The following is a 17,182-nucleotide window of genomic DNA, read 5'->3' as shown; positions in this document are numbered from 1 at the left end:
TCTCCACTAGTAAAAGCATGCACACTTTTTTTTTTATTTTGCTTTGCTTTGCTTTGCTTTTTAGTTCCTCCTTCTTGCAGTACTTTATTTGATCCTTCAAACCTGAATAGCTTCTAATTTATCCAGTTTATCTCAAGTGACTGAGTTGATTATGTGAATAATAATATCAAGGATATTGTTTTCAAAAGTCTTTATGTTTAAAATAGTTCAGACCAGTTTTAGTCATAAAAGACTGTACACATTCAGCATATATAAATTAAGAATATGGGAACATGGTATTTAATTTAAGAAAATGCTGAAATATAAAATGCTGAATGCAAGAGGAAATGTTTGAAAAAGCCAAACAGTATTGCTTTGGTTTGTTTAGCATTTCTATTCTTGCCGATGTCTGCTTTAATTGCACAGTATCTACCTTTCTGAGTTGACTATGTTCCTTTTTCAGTTTGAGGAAGAGTAGTAACAAACATTCTCTCTGTGGAGAACAGCTTTCATTTTTTCATCTGAGACTTAGACTTACATATAATGTTCTGTGAGCATCACAGGATAGGAAAAAAGATGTAACTGTAATAGCAGTTTACAAACCGTAGTTTATGTAGTAATCATAGTTGGAATTACCATGTAATTGGGTAGTATACATAGAAGAACTGGTTTTGTAGCTTAAGCCACGTGATACGGTACATTAGGGAAGGTATTGCCTACACTGAAGTCAAAAGGAATTTTGCCATGAATGTCAGCGGATCAGGATTCCAGCTTTGGAACTTATTGCTATGTTCTGTAGCTCCTAGCCATGGAATGGACATATCATGACTCCCATGTATGGGAAGTGTCCCACAGAATGTGCTGTGTTTATTGATAAAGTTATTGCTTAACTGCTTTTAGAATCCAATTATAAATTGATTGTAAGTAGCATAAGACCTGATATTATCGCCTCTGGCATCCAGCACACTGCCGATCAAGGAGCTTTTCCCCACTTTTTTGCTGTATCATCTTGGATAAACGTTGTGGTAGTTCTGTTTCTGTTCATATCATTTGCACTCCTACTGTGCATGTCTTTTTGGACTGGAGGTTTTTTTGTGTTTGTTTTTCTCTTGAATTTCATAAATGCTTTCCAGTCATTATTTCAGTATTAGTTATTTTGCTGTATGGAATTAGTCTATTTGTGTGCGGTATTTCAAAGTTGGTCAGTCCTTTTTTATTTTTTATTTTTTTTTCTGCCTTTATGTGCATAATTTTCAAGAGGACAGCCTGTTGGCATTTCTGAAATAATGGGTGCAAGATCCTTTTCCTTTGGCACTGGGCAGCAATTATAGTATATCTGTGAGACGGGTTTTCCTAAATAAACTTTTCTTGCTCATCTTTCTTCTCCTACTTATACCAGTCTACTTTGAACAGTACAAGTAGTAATGATCCTCTTCTCCCCCCAGACCACCAAAGATCTTTAAAAGAAATCGTGATTTGATTGAAATCGATGGCAACGTATTCTTTGAATGCCACAAGGCCAATATTTTACCTTTGTTCTCTGAGATGGCATAATATCAGTTAATGGAAACATTTTTTTGCACTGTAAATCATTACAATGCATTATTTAATAGAATATTTCCCTTTTGTTGGTTTGTTTTTTTTTTTTGTGTTCTAAAAAAATATGGTAATGTAATCTTAAAATACTGAAGTTTTAATGCTCTTTTGTTTACATGTGTCAGAGAAATAGCAGTTAATCTCTGAGTAGACCTTTTTTAGCCCATGAAGTAATGTAGTATTTTCTTTTTGTTGGAATGTGGGGTTTTTTCCCACTGTGTCACACAGGTATCACTTCCAAGACTTTCATTTATTGCTGAATCTAATGGTTTTAAAATGCAGCAATGGGTAGAAGTGTTTTATTCTTAGATGCATTTGAGTACCAAAGTGGAGATGATATGGAAGGGGTGCAAATCCTGCATACTCTACAGCAAATGATTTCACAGCGTATTTGCATGTGTGAATAAGAAGTTAAGAGAATTGGGCGCACATTTCTTCATGTTTTGAAATTTGAAATTTTTGAAATACCAAATGAATTCTTTGGCAAAATTGGTTATTAGAAGTATTAGAAGTTACATGATTGTTTTTGTACAGTAATAGAAGTATAGTGATGTGCTTAGTTTGGAGTTCTGGTGGACCTTTTTCTAAATGACGACTTAATTTTCCAAATGCTCTATCACAGCTATGTCAGATTAAAATTTAGATTACTTGCAGGATCCACTCTAAATTGCTTAGACCAGTCCCTGAAGTTAATTTAAAAAAGCTTTGAATTTTAAGGAGAACATAAAAAATTTAAGGTGATAGCAATTTTTTTTTTTTTAGTTTATTATAGAAAGTAATAAAATTTGAAGGATCTTACAAAGTAATTTCTTGCATGTAAATTCTGCTGTTCTGTTTATTTTTTCATTAAGTACTTGGTTGATATCTGTGTGTGTTTGTGTCTGAAGCTTTAAAAAACAAATACTATATCCATCTATTTCTGTTATGCAAAATAATGCATGCATGATTGTACTGTAAAATTTTAATAGACTAAATAATTCATGTTGCATGTTTGTGCCACACTGTTATGGTGTTTTGTAGGATATTTGTAGTTTACATAAGGATGTTAATTTAATTCTAAAGTGTTTGTAGTGCTTAGCAAATATCAGAACAGATACATAATTACTGTAAAAATTGGTAATCTTAGTGAACTTAGTAGAGTGATATGCTATTTTTATTGAATTGTAAAAATAACATACAACACCACAATCACAGAACATCATAAACCAAGTGTGCTAGTTTCAAACTAGTCTAATCTGCACACACAAGTATTATCGTTTACAGATACAGAGATCAATTACTTTGCTGCTGAAAGGTATGCGTGAACCAGTCACTCTTCTACATAAAAGCCCCATCAAAACAGAAAATGTATTCTTCCCAAGAAAAGAGAGAACATAGGGACAAAAGGAGACAGAAATGAAGGGGGGGGAATATATATATATATAAAAGAGGACAGCAATAAGAGCTAGAGACTTCCTGATTCATGTCATAACCGTGCAGCTTCTGGTTAGAAGTGATCTAAGCCTGTCTCCTACAACCCAAAAAAGCCAAAGCAATCTGCCCTGGCCGGGCAGGAGCAGGGTCAACATCAGCTGAGCGGCCTTTCATCTCCTTTGAGCCTACTGTTCGACCTCAAAAGTCAAGTTCCATCTGTCAACAAATCACCCCCGATCTGTATATAACAACTTAAAAAGAAAAAAAACAAAACCAACAAACCAAAAAAAAAAACCCCAAGTGCCTAGTTCAAATCCAAACACATCTTTCAAAGCCATAAAATAGAATAGGGCTGTAAGTAATGCTATGCCTTTGTCTGAGGAATGTGAGATGGAGTGTATTTTGCTTTCTTGTAATGTCAGCAGCTTTGTTTACAACATGACAATTCCCTTCAAGGGACTCATTGCAAGTTAGAGTACCACCTGCACAAAGCTCTTGTTCCAAAAATGTTTGATGTTCTTGCTCTCCCCTTTTATCTAACTTTCCTCCTTCTTTAAGGCAATGTCCTTGTATTGTAGAAATCTAATTCCTGCTGATAGTCCAAAAATGTTCTATAGGAAGTACTTGTGAAAACAGAGGCAACCGACTTAATTGGTGGTTTGCAATACTGGGATATATATATATATTTTTTAAGAAGATTAGAATAATATGATGCTTGTCTTTCAACTGGATGTTTATCTTGATTGATATGTGACATTATGGATAATTCCGCTGCTCCTCAAAATGCTGTGTAGGTTGGCTACTTACATCACATTAGATTTAATCATACCTTATAGGTTCCACTTCATGTTGAAAACCATGGGGAAATACAATGACCAAGTTTGTGCTACCAAATTTTCCAAAAACACATCCCACAAATATGGAACGGCATAAGTACCACAGAAAGCATAAGAATTGAAAATACTTTTGCAACTTGACATTAATTTCCTTAGCATGCTATTGACCCAAGGATTCTAAGGCTAAATTGAGGAATATAATTTATATATATTATTTCAGGTGATATTTTAGTTAAGCTGTGCAGTAGATAATTTGTTCAGTACATTTCTGAGCTGCTGTGTGACAGGAATATTCTATGATAGCTAAGCATTTGGCACCTTTGCATTGCTGATGCTATCATGTTCTCGCCCAATTATATATTTTATCATAGAAAGTCCCGTGTGGCAATGAGCAGCAGAAAAAACAAACAAACAAAACAGGCTTCTCTATCAGTTCTGCTTCCCCTGGTTTAAAACTGGGGTAGAGATGCAGTTTAGGCTGAATCTGAGAGTTCCTATCTGCTAAAGTGAAGACTGGTTAGAGGCAAGAAGGTGGGTGTTCTGGCTGTTTATGAAATGATGGAAGCAAGGTTGGTTAATAAGTGAATTATACCCAAAAATGAACAGAAGGTGATAGGGAATACAAAAGTGTGATAGCCTCTAGACTGGAATTCAAAATTCTGGATCTACCCTTGGGACAGGAGGAAAAATCAAAGATCAGTAGTGAACAACGTGCTCTTTGCATGTTTCTTAGTATCTTAAAGGTGGAAGTTAGGTTGTATTTTTTTTTTCCTAGAGTGAATTTACCTTTACCAACATATGGAATTATTTTTTTTCTTTGCAAAAGAACACTTAGTGTTTATTCAGGAGAAATAAAACATTGTGTAATATCTTAATAGAGCTGATGATGGAAAATCAAAGTGGTTTGCAGCTGGAAATTGGTACACAGGCTCTCACATTATTGGCCCTGAGTCTGAGTATTGCATTCACTTAAGAAATTACAAAGCTAGCTGTAAATAAATTTCTTGACACAACACCAGATATAAAATAAATCAAAGTTTAGTATTAAAACAGGGAGATTTATGAAGATGAGAAGGAATCTGTTGCTAGCATCTCACTCAAGCAGTAAAATCAAGCTACCCTTTGGATGTTACTTGGAATGAGCCCTGTGTTAAGAAAAGTCCTGTATCTGCATAGAATTCAGGGCTGGAGCACATATTATAATCCAAAATAGACAATTTGAAGAGCAAGGCCAGTAAGTTTAGTAGGCTTCTCATGTAATTTCCTTGACTTATTTTGGTAAAAGATCTCTCAGTGAGATAAATAACACTTAAAATCTACTATGTTTTTACTTATCCTCATGCTTAAATGATATGTTACATGCAAACCTCCTAAGTTCCTTTTCTAGTAATTTCATTTTTTTTAGTTGTTGTATTTATAACAAACTGAGACTTGTTCTTTATTTATATAGAAGATTTTAACCATTGCAAAGAATATAAACATTCTAGTATCTGTAGTTTATATTAATTCTTTCCAAAACAAGCATGTTTCATTTTGATCTGCATTTCTTTCGTTGCTTGCTTGCATTGTCTGTTCCCTGAAATTAAGAGGATAAATAAATCCACATCTCTGCCTAGTAAGATAGTTGGAGGACCTTCAGTTCTAAATATCCTGAATTTCTGTAAAATTCCCATATGTTCAGAGAATGTTATCTGAATTTTCTATGTTTAATGTGCACTGCCTTAAACTACTTGTTTTTTCCTTGCCTGCTCTTTCAAGATGCCAATTAGGAATAATGGGAAGCAAGGGGTAGGCTAAGCGTTGCAGTGCATTGTTGTTTCCATCTGTCTGTGATTATTCCAGCCAACAGTTTAAAGCACTTGATGCCAGATCATGCTCCCATTGAAGTTAATTGGGTTTTTGCCATTAGGTTTGATGGGAGTAAGATTGGGCTCTGCACTCTTGTTGTATTCATTGCCTTCTTTCTCGTCTGTGAAATTGCCACCCACCCATGCATGTGTTTGCCAGGTTTGTGCCGTTTTCACCAATGGGCTTGTTCTTCTGATGTTTCAGGTTAAGTATTAATGATAGGAGAAAAAGGATTATCGGGTAAAATGTCTGCTGAAAGCAACTTTTTAGCTTATTGGTATGTCTTCTAAAACCAACACTGCATAAAAACAGTGTATATATATATATATATATGGGGAAAGAGAGATAATATACTTTATTAAGAAATTGCTTATGTATTTAAAACACTTTAAAAGGCTAATGTGAGTTAAATAAATTACAAGATAATTATTTTATTAAAAACAAAAACACACCCTTAAAGTATGATTGATTTAATATGTAGAAAAACATTAATAAATCCTGTCCTTCCTCAAGACTGGTAGCATTGACTATAATTTTAGACTATTAAGAGATTTTATTCCTTTTTATAATGCTTCTGTATATTGTCATCAGACAGAAATACCCATAATCCTTTTAATGAAAATTCAAACTCTGAGACTGAAGAAGTAAAGGTCCCTAAGCTATATAAATTATTGTCATCCTTATGTTTTGTTTTTTTTTATTTAAATGAAGGCTCATGAGGCTGAAGAGGAGGCACGGATGAATCCAGAATTTGCAGACAGAATGAAACAGCTTGATAAAGAGGCATCTTACTATAGAGAAGAATGTGGCAAAGCTCAGGCTGAGGTTGACAGACTTCTAGAAATACTCAAGGAAGTGGAAAATGAGAAGAATGACAAAGATAAGAAAATTGCTGAGTTAGAAAGGTAATTCTTGTATTTGTCTTACATTGAATGACATTTTTATTTTCTTGATCTTCCTTGCAGAGCAGAATATGTTTTTAACAGAATATTTATTATGTCTTGTAAAATTGAATCAGAAATGGAAAAAAAAAAAGGCTACCTCAGAAGTGTATCTCCTGTCTGCTGACTTCGGAACAATTTAAGGTTTCCACTTTTTAAGCAGTCTCTCTAAAAGGAACACATATAGGAAAAGCCATATGCAATGTACAGCAACAACAACCTTCCCAGAAAACCTTGTTGGAGTGCTGAATCAAATCTGTCCTCACGCTTGTTTTGTCAGTGTGAACAGCATCACTGGTTCTCAGAGTCCTGAAAAGTATCGGAAAGTATTTCTAACAAGTCTCATGACTATTTAATAATAATGATAACTATTTCTCAGTGTTTTTGTAGTCTTTGTTGGCTTCAAATGAATATTTTCTGATGTTGACTGGGCAGCGTTTGTCTTATTTCTTGGAAGGTTGTACAGTCTTTCCTTAATGGAGGCAGGAGGGTTTTAGGATCCATTGGTTTCGTGCCCTTCATAATGAAACAGTTCTTGGAAACTTCTCCCATATGGTATCCTGCAATTTATTTGATTTATAAGCAATTTTGATCAGATTTCTTTGTTCTCTTCCTGTACTTAGCCACTTTTGGACAAATGCAAGAAAGAAGTTTTTGTTTTGAAATATTTTATATAATTGTTTTCTAGTGATCAAGTCAGAAAAACAAGTGCTTCATAGTTCCAAAAGATAAGTTTAAGGGGTGTCATTGTTGTGATTATTGCTCCAGTTCCAGTCAAGACATAGAAGTTCTCTGTCCTGTTAGGGACAACTACCATGAAAGAGGGGAAGATCTGCCGGAAATGTTGTTGCCTCAGGGGAAGGAAAAGAGACCCGACTTGGAAAGGAAGATGTGTAGAGCATCTTTTATCTGATGATGGCTTAGCAACCTTCACAGTTATCTGTTCCAAAACTTATCTTTCTCTGCAGATATTTGGCAAAGGTTTAATAGTGATAATAATGAATGCTTTATAGTTATCAAAGTGTCATGAGAACAAAGACCTCAAATTTAAAGTGTAGAAAGAAGATTTGTACTTGAAATAGAGCTGAATGTTTACATGAGGATAACTTTAATTAGCAGTTACCTCTCTCAACACATCAGAAAGAGTTTAGAATACTTTGGTGTTTGCATTGATTTTATTGTGTAAAGCAGATGCCAGAGGGAGCTGGTAATGAAGACCGGTCACTTTGTGCACGATGGCTGTGAGTTCTGCCTAAACTCTGCTGGATCTTAAAGCAGCATATTGGAAAAAAGATAACACAATTAGTGAGTTCTTGTGGTGGAGAAAGTGTTGTCTATTCCATCCGTTGGTACATGTTCTGCAGGGGTGGTTACAGACCTAGGCTTGTAATATAGTGACTGCAGGTGTGGGCACGCTGGTGAAAACTGACTGTATAGTTTTTACAGAAACAGTAACTGATATCCTCACTGGGATATAAAACCTACTGAATTATTGTGTGACACTAGATGCAATAGTAGGCATGTTAAACTTTTGCTCAGGAAGGTAATCTTAAGAGATTTATTAAGTAGCAATCATGTACATGTTCAATAGTTGAATATTAAAATGACAAGATCAAAAGGTGAACATGATGAAGTAGTGAAGCTTGTGACTGATTTAATTTGATTTAAATATTTTATATTAAAAAGAGATAAAGAATTGATATAGCTCAGTGGATTTATTTGAAGTAAATATGAGAGTTATTGATTACAAAACAATTATTACAAAAAATAAGGAACCAAGGGTTACAGAGATATTACTATGGCCTTGTAAGTCCTCTTCTTTCTGTCTGAGAACCCTGTAACAAGTTATAAAATGGGCTAATTTTTTTTTATTCAATGCACTTTTATCAGTGAAATTTTGGGAAGCTGATTTCCAGTCTGTTATTGTTGATGAGGGTATTGATAGTGAACTAAGCAGAAAATAATTTGGAACACTGAGTAAGCACAGACTTATTTGTACAGGATCTGCAATACTTTGAATGTAATAAAGTAGTTAAGCTTTGCTATGAACCTTTAAGTGCTTCTGTAATTCTTAGAATGAGTTCTTTGTGGCATGACCAAGCTAAGGACAGTAGGTTGCAATTTTTTGGGAATAATCATGTTCTAAGATTTGTTTGTGATTTCTATTAACTTTAATACAGTTTCTGCCTTGATTCAACTTAACTGCAGCTTTCAAGATTAATTCCAAATTCCTACACACACAGTATATGTAAGTTAATTATTGTAAACTAGGAAAAAAAAAATGGAAGTTATCTTTTAATGTGATTTTCTTGCTTCAGAAACTATCACACTTCTAGGTTGCATCCCTTTCATAAGTGAATGAAAAACTGTGCACTAGTGACAGCTCTAAGGATTAGTCTAACTGGGTGTTGGGCAGGGATCTTTTCTGCCTTACTTAATTGAAAGGGCATGTTAGGTGTTTTTTAACAAAGAAGTTGTCAAGCAGCGATTTATTTTCAGTGATGAAGTATTAACCTTAATCTTCAGACTGAAGGAAAAAAAATTGCTGTCAGCATTGGGGGTGGAGGGGCAATCTCTGTCTTTGATTATTAAGTACAGTATTTGATTATTAAGTACAGTGCTTTGTGAACTTCTAAATGGTATCTTTGAATAAGATGTCAAATTGTTTAGCTGTTGGCTATTGTGAGAAGACTTGATGAATGTGGGTCACCAAACCTATACAGGTTCAAAAAAAATGTTGTGGTATATAATGAGACATTTGTGACACTGCAAGTCTACCAATATCCACCTAATTTATTTGTTCCCTTTGGTGTATGCATTTGGATGGTTATAAATACAGCTGATTTTCCACAGTCCACAACTGACAAGGTGCCATTTTACTTTGAAATTTTAGTTTCATTCGGTGCATGGAAAAGATGTACTCTTGCAGAAGTTTTACTTTATTTATTGCTTTCCCTTCCCTTTCCTTTTCCTTTTTTAATTTTTTTTTTTTTAATGAAATCTGCTACTATAACATCTGCTTGTTATATTTTTAAAGAACTAATATGTTCCTCCCTTTATTCTCTTTTGTTGTCTTCTTTCCTATCTGTTTTTCTCCAAACTGCTGCTTTCCTCCCTACTCCAACCAGCTTGACTTCCAGGTCAGTATTTTCTGCTCTCTTATTTAATTGCTCTTTCTGCAATTAAGATTTTCATTGATGCTTCATTTGTTTGGCCATTTTCATTCCATATTAATTACTTCTGTTTGTGTCTTTTATTTTTCTTCTTATTTTATTTATTCCACCTGTCTCTATTGTGAAGCTTTTGGTCATTCCATTTCTAGATCAGAAACTTCACAGTAAATGAATGCTTTTGTCAAAAGTCTGTAAGAAAAAAATGTTTATTAACAACATATTCAATTCATATGTTGTTTTGTGTGAAGATTTTTTTCTTCTTCCAGTTTTACTTTTATTATCTTTGTTTAGGGAGTTCAACAACAGGAATAACATTTTGGTAGACAACCCAAGCCAGTAGGTAATAGAGTGAACGATGACAATAGTATATAAAGGGATTTATAAAGAGACTTAATGCTTTCCATCACCACTTCTATTGCACACTTAATAGGTGAGCTGGAGTTGTTCAGCTTCTGGTTCAGAAACTTTTATCTGTTTTGTGCTGACCAGATTCTGGACAGGCACAGAACTGCAAGGGAGATGTATGCACATGTATGTTTTATGTGCTGTGGTTTTTTATAGCTTAATCTAGTCAGATCCATGTTTTTCTTACTTCTGGGTTTCAGATTAGTTTAGCTAGTGTTTGTGCTTGTGCACTGTTTTTAAGTAATCTTATCAAGTATTATTACATATGTTATGGTGCTTGCTGAAAGTGAAAATTGATCTAGTCAACGTTTTCTTCTCTTAGTAGGCCTTGATGCTATTTTTTCTTTCTCATGTTTATGACTGACTATTAAGTGTAAATTAGCAATTAAACCATCTACTTGGTATTTTAGAAACTAATAACTTTATATAGTTTGGACTACAGGTTCATCTGTTTCTCCTTTCCCTATTCATTTGAGATTGTATCTTTTTTTTTTTTTTTCCTGTGACAGGTATTTAAGACAGTTCTATAGTCTTAAGATGATCCCTTATTTTTCAATTTCTGAAACTGCTGATTGAAACTTGCACAAGGTTTTGTCTCCTGTACAGAAGGAACTTTGTTTTAGACAGGAACAGAACTGGTTTTCAATTATTATCGAAGTAGAAAATGTTTACTTCTTCACAGATCAATCATACTGGTGTATAAAGGAGTGTGTGTACTGCAAAGACTTTCTAGGTGGATTTCAGGTACCAAAGTTTTGCATTTGCAGATATGGGCCCAGGTATGAGGTTGCCAGGCAGAACATTTGACTAGAATCATGCAAATGTCCAGTCTGCCTCTATGATGTGTTCAGATCTAAAGCTTTCAGAGTTTTAACATCAATATATACTTTCTGCACAGCATTGTTCTTTATTCATGTAGAAGCAGAGCTTGTCAGTTTGTGAGAGTTTTGGTATCTTAGTCTCAAAACCAAGCACAGTTCAGATGCTTCAGATGCATTGGAGAGGTTTCTGACATGGATGCCTTCAAACTGGTTGTTTGTTTTTTTGGCGTTTGTTTTGTTTTGTTTTACTTAAACTATTTATTTTAAGAGTCTTCCAGAAATTAATTAAATGCATTTACTCTAGAGTTGTCTATGATGAAATTATTGTCTGAATATGACCACTCTGGAGTTGCTGTCAGAACATACTCAACATAGATTGAAAATCTGTCTAGCCAGAAAGAGCTTAAAGAAAGGTATTATGGTCTGTGGTTGTCATTATGGTTGATTTCACTGGAATGCAATGATTGGTATGCAGAAACATTTGTTCAGCAGTCAAAGGTGCAATTTCTGTTCTGTTTTATTGACCTAAAAAAACAGCTGACCTTGCTGAAGCAAACTGTCCTCATAACCCTACCAACTTTCACCCCTAGAGGCCTAGAGAAGTTGTAGCATAAGATTAGAGTTTATTGTGGGATTTCAGTGGGGTGCTAAGTTTTTGCAGCTTGAATCATCATTAAGGTCAAAACTTAATTTAAGAAACAGATCTATTAATATAATTTGTGCTAATCAATATGTTCTTAGCTGTCATTTTATTAATCCACATTTATATGAAGTTAGAATGACTGGAAAGATGCTGCATGTTTTATAACATGATGGGCTATTGATACTGATGACAAACCGTAAAATCTAATGCATTGGCATAAACCCTCCCCCAGCTGTGTGCATCTACATATACAATTAAAAAAATGTTCTAAGCACAAGAATCAGAGCAGTAACTTTTTTTTTTTTTTTAATTTTCATTTAGGTTACAGCAGGTTCTATATTCCCCAAACTTTTCTGCCAGCAAATAAAGAAGAGATTGATATTTTCCCCATGTATAATATATTGACCAATGCTAAAAGTTTTCCCATCAGCCTCTGCTCTTGGCCTTCCTAGCTGTTTCCGTGGGAGCCTAGAGCTCAATGAGATGTGTAAGGCAAGGTTTAACAGAGTTTTAAATTTAACTTAGGAGCCTTCCACAGTTTTGTCAAATGTCAGTTTGATGGTTCCAAGGGCAGAGTGATATGTTGTTCAAAGATAATTTCCCTGGAGAAATTGAGATAGTGTACTAATGAAAACTGAGAGAATCTGTGATATACATTACTCTTCTGAGAGACTGGTTATGCTGAGTGAGAAATATAGTTGTCACATTGGATAACAGGGAAATTGTTGTCATGTCTTTCTGGTTTAGTCTGTTTGCTACATACACAGAATCAACGTTACAATTAATTGTTTTGAAAGAGATGAAGATTTGCTAAGAGATTATTTAGATTTATAAGATTACATATGTGGTTTTGAATTTAAGTACAATTACATTTCATTTTATTTAAGAAATGGTAAAGTAGAAAGTTTATTTCCTTGAATGTGAATGGGTCCCTGAGACAGGCTAATGCATTGTTGTTCATTTTTACCCCACTCTTGAACCTGTCTACTTAGTTCTATTCTTTGCCCTTTCAATTTTCTTAAAGACATGCAGAGGTTAAAATAATAATTTCTGAGACAATTAGCAATGGATTATTTAAATAAGGAAGGATATTATGTAATTTCTCAATGATGTGCTTTTTTTTGTTGTTGATTTGGGGTGTTAGTACTCCGTGGAAGTAAATGGATATGCAGCATAAACTGGATATGAGGAGGAAAGATCTCTAGATCTCTGAAGGAAAAATGTCCACTCTGTATTGGGTTGGACCTGAAGCCACAATTCTGTGTTGAGGAAGAGAGAACATAAGGAACTATTACTCATTCTGTTTCATGGTTACTACTTTCAAGACAGAACAATATTTCTTAGGCTTCTCTAGATCTGCTGCTTCCATGAGTTTTCCTCATGGGGAAGATCCACGAGAGCGAATTTCTTTACATCCCGAATGTGTGAATGAAGTAGTCCGAGAGCTGCTCTTGCCTGGATAGCCCGTGCCTGCCTGGGTGCAATGCTCTCAGGATTCCCTGTGTGAAGTGGAGGGGGCTGTGTGTGGAGAATCATTGTGAGATAGCACAGCTTACCCTCAAAAAGCTGTGACTGAAAAGAGACAGGAGAACTAAATTTAGGAATAAGGCTGTTGGTGGAACCACTTCTTCCACTCACATTGTTTGCTTCCATAATGCAGGAGCAATGTGCCTGAACAATTGATTGTCCCTGGATTGAAATGCTCCGATCTGAATTTATAATAAGAGGAAGTTAGTATGTCAAAAAAAGAAACCATACAAAGTGTACCTGATCTATTTCGAGATCTGAAAAACCATGGAAAGTTTGATTTACATATTGAAGCATAATGGCTGGAGTGATCTTGAGAACTGCTGGGTTGAGCCAGGAGCTGCAGTCAAAATGTTTGATTCAGAAGGAAATTGCAATGAAACCTGAAATGCAGAAGCAGAGAAGATTTGATCCTGATTGCTGTCAGGCTGAGAGGGACATGCTGTGGAGCAGTTTGATCTAGAGAATAACTGGACAGAGTCAGGAGTTGGTGGTGTTTTGTGTGACTTTTTTTTTTTTTTTTTAAATTAAAAAAACCCCAAACAAACAAACAAAAAAACCCCAAAAAACAAAAAAACAAACCAGAAGAAACTTTACCTGGACAACATCCAGAAAGAACCTGATGAAGCAGCAGCAGGACAGCAACTCCTTGGTTGCAAATATCAGGCAACAAGTTATTTCCAGTTACTGGTTACCGTTATTGTTAATGGTATCAATTAATAAATTAGCTGAGCAAGCAATTACCATATTAAATCAGATCAGCTATGGTTCTCATCTAGTGTCTGTCATCAGCAGTTTTTAATTTTGTTTTGTTTTGGTTTTTTTTTAAAGAAGAACATAGGAAGAAAACGTAGAACAATCCTTGGTGCACGAGAGAGATGTGTGATAGATGAGTCTTCTGCTATGGATTTCACACATGTTCGTATGAAGTGTCATCCAGTAAGAATGTGCTGAGAAAAACAGTAGTGCCATGTGCTATGTTGGCGTTTCAGTGGTTGCAGCACAGATATGTGTTGAAACAAAGTGATATGAACCATAGTTTGGAACAGGATTTTAGTAGGTCTTTTTCATTCATGCATTATCCTCATGTGGGTATTTCTAGCATCTCTCTAGGGTTTTGGAGGGAACTGTGTCAGACTAAATACTTCTTAACCAAGGATTTTGGAAAACTTCCCAGGCTGTGTGTTAGGCAAACCCTTCCTCCCACGTTTTTGTCTTTGAGGTGAGAAATGTTTCAGTGACTCCAGTGACAGTCACTTTATTTCTACCAGACAGAGTTGTTGATTCTCTCAAGGCAATAGTATCTTTTTGAGCTGTATTTGGAAGTAAAATAGTTGTCACACTAAAGCACTATCATAAATCGAGTATTAAGAAATTCAAAAATTTGAAATAGTGGGATTCAAAGGGCGAGGGGGAAAAGAAGAAGAGAGAGGATTATTTGAATTTGTGGCACTTTTTTATTTTATTTTTTTTTTTAAACCCAGCAATAGAATTGTCTTGTGTTCTTTTGAGAGCTATAGATCTGTGTGGGCTGCAAGCTTTCTTCTCTGAATGAAGCTTGAAATAGCTACGTAACCCATTGGTAACAGGAACTGGGAATGTAATGAAAACATTGAATATATTAAAATTGGTTTATCTTAACTGGTAACTCTGGGTCTTATGGCATTTTTGCAGTCAATTAGAAAAGCAGGGATGTGGGAATCAAATTTTTGGAGATCAAAAAAATATTGTTTGATTTGGATAATGTTTTTGTCCATTGTTTGTGTTGGTTGTTTTGATTCCAGTCCTTTATATCAGCATAGAGAGAACACAGAGGGTGCTTCTAATGGAATGTAGATGGAGTATGAAACGTGACATGGAGTTTGCAATAGCCTTGGCTTCAGGTGAATGGCAGAAATAAGGCCAAGCATTCTTCTTCAGTAAGAGATGACAATATTGACTTCTTGTGATAATATTCTCTGAGCTGTATAGCAGAATAATGGCCTTTATTACCAAAAGATAAAGTCTGATGGCCAAATTTAACCAGAGAGTATTGGCTTCCTCCAAATTCTTTGTACAAAGGCAACAAAATTTTACTTGTTGTCATGAGCTTATTTCACAAGGGAAGGTCTTCTGGCAGCTTGGGCAGTCCAGCCCCAGTGTGCCAACATTTTCCTGTCTCTCCAGGAAGCTTCTGCTCAAACTTTCTCATCCCATGATATAATCGACATGCTAAGGAAGCTGAGCTACTCCCATTTGTGTCACTGTAGAGTGGATAGTATTTCAGTTGCAAGATCAGATAGCACCACTGTAAAAATGAAATTGTGTCACAGGATCAGCAATAGGGTGGTAGGTTATGTTGTTACACAGTTTAAGGGTTTAAACAATTATAAGGGCAATTAGTTCAGGCAGTTAAAGTCTTGTCTCTGCTCCTTTTCAGTGGGAAGTAGAGAGGGGAAAATATAGTTCTTCTATAGAGGAAAGGAAAATATAGTTCTATAGAGGAAAGGAAAAGAGTGGTAAATTGCTTAATTATAGCTTTGGAACTTTCTTAGGCTCCATTCTACATATGCTGCTTGTTTTGTGGGCGGAATATATTGTATCAGTGGTGAATATGCATTTGGTGTCAGTTGTGGATCACTTTTGGTAGGGCATCACTGAAACAGTGCATGCTGCTTCTTTTAGATGCATTTAGGCCCACAATATATACACATTTTTCTGTGTTTTGAAGATTCCCTACTGGGAGAACCAGGCAGCTGCTTTGTACCTTTGTTTTTCCCTTGTTGCTTTTTTGGCACCGCAATTGTGCCACACCTTACTTTAATAAGGAATGCTCCTTCTCTTTGTCACTTGAGACACACTAAATCTTTCCTTGCTCTTAACAAATTCACTAGCAATCAATAGTTGCATTCTGTGTTTCTGTAACATGAAATGTTTGCTAGTCAGTGGATCTCATAGGAAAAAATCATTGTGTACAATGGTGATCTGGCTTTGCAGTTTTGCAGTCAGTGGATTTCATTTCACAAGGAAAAAAGCAAAATGATCATTACTGCCTGTCATTTTATATCAGGGCATAAAGAAAAGAGTAGCCCCAATATAAATTTTGACATTAAGGGAGAAATAATGTAAGTTATTTTGAAGCCCAGTTCTGTTGGATGTGCTGGCTATGTCAAATTAGCTAACTTCTTGAAGGCTGAGATGATTGCTTTTGTCTTTACATTTAAAGTATTCTTTAATTTTTTATCATCATGATAATTAGTTAACAAAAAGAAAATAAGAAAGGGTAAGAACAAGGAAAACCCTCAAATATTAAGAGACGTCTTGGATACTACTAATTCTTTGAGTTATAGAATCTGGATTAAAAAACAAACAAACAAAAACAACAAACTGAAAGTTTTTGTAAATGCAAATGACATCAAAGGAAGATACTATGTTTTTTATTAGCATATGGTAAATCTTAGGGTGACTTGAGTCTAACTTACTAGAGCCTAAGGGCTTGAAAAATGATGGTTATTTGAGGTATGTTATGTTTCCACTTTCATATCAAAATTTCAGCCTGTCATGGGTAGAGGTTTTCTTATCATGATAATGCCTCTTTTCCCCAGACAAATGTGTCTATGGTTTGTAAGTGAATAAACAGTGTCCTTGCATATTTGTGTCAGGAATGTGTCTGTCAGTAACCCTCTTAATGCCTCTTGTGGTGTTTACAATTTGCTAGAGTCAAACCCATCTTTGTTTTCCAGGTTTATAGATTGGTAGTAGCAAATACATTTTATTCTGGGAAAATGCCAGAAACAATACTTTGCTCATATTTTAATGGAAATTCTATCTTATGGGTTTCAGTGGAGTTGGATCTGAATTTTCAAGAATTACCCTCATGCTGTTGCTTTAGTCTTGACTGAGTAAATCACGTAGGAACCTATGCGTACTGTCATTTTTAAGACAGTGAGAACTGAACTGTTAGAAATATTTCTATTGAGTCTTACTGAAGTAATGTAGTTCAGAATGGACATTCACATGG

General features: G+C 35.1%; 1 protein-coding gene across 1 annotated transcript in view; it reads left to right on the top strand.

Annotated features, from left to right (window-relative positions):
• Nucleotides 1-17,182, top strand: part of ERC2 (ELKS/RAB6-interacting/CAST family member 2) — a gene marked incomplete at both ends in the record, with an annotated part of 318,636 nt that overhangs the window by 162,013 nt on the left and 139,441 nt on the right. Inside the window, 2 exons of the mRNA XM_080350354.1 lie at nt 5,583-5,612; nt 6,384-6,577. Coding sequence (XP_080206480.1) covers nt 5,583-5,612; nt 6,384-6,577 — 224 coding nt within the window. The remainder of the gene's footprint in view (nt 1-5,582; nt 5,613-6,383; nt 6,578-17,182) is intronic.

The sequence above is a fragment of the Nesoenas mayeri genome, assembly GCF_963082525.1.
Source record: "Nesoenas mayeri genome assembly, chromosome: 10".
NCBI lineage: Eukaryota > Metazoa > Chordata > Aves > Columbiformes > Columbidae > Nesoenas > Nesoenas mayeri.
The sequence above is the reverse complement of the archived record's forward strand: the minus strand, read 5'-3'. Positions and strand labels throughout refer to the sequence as shown.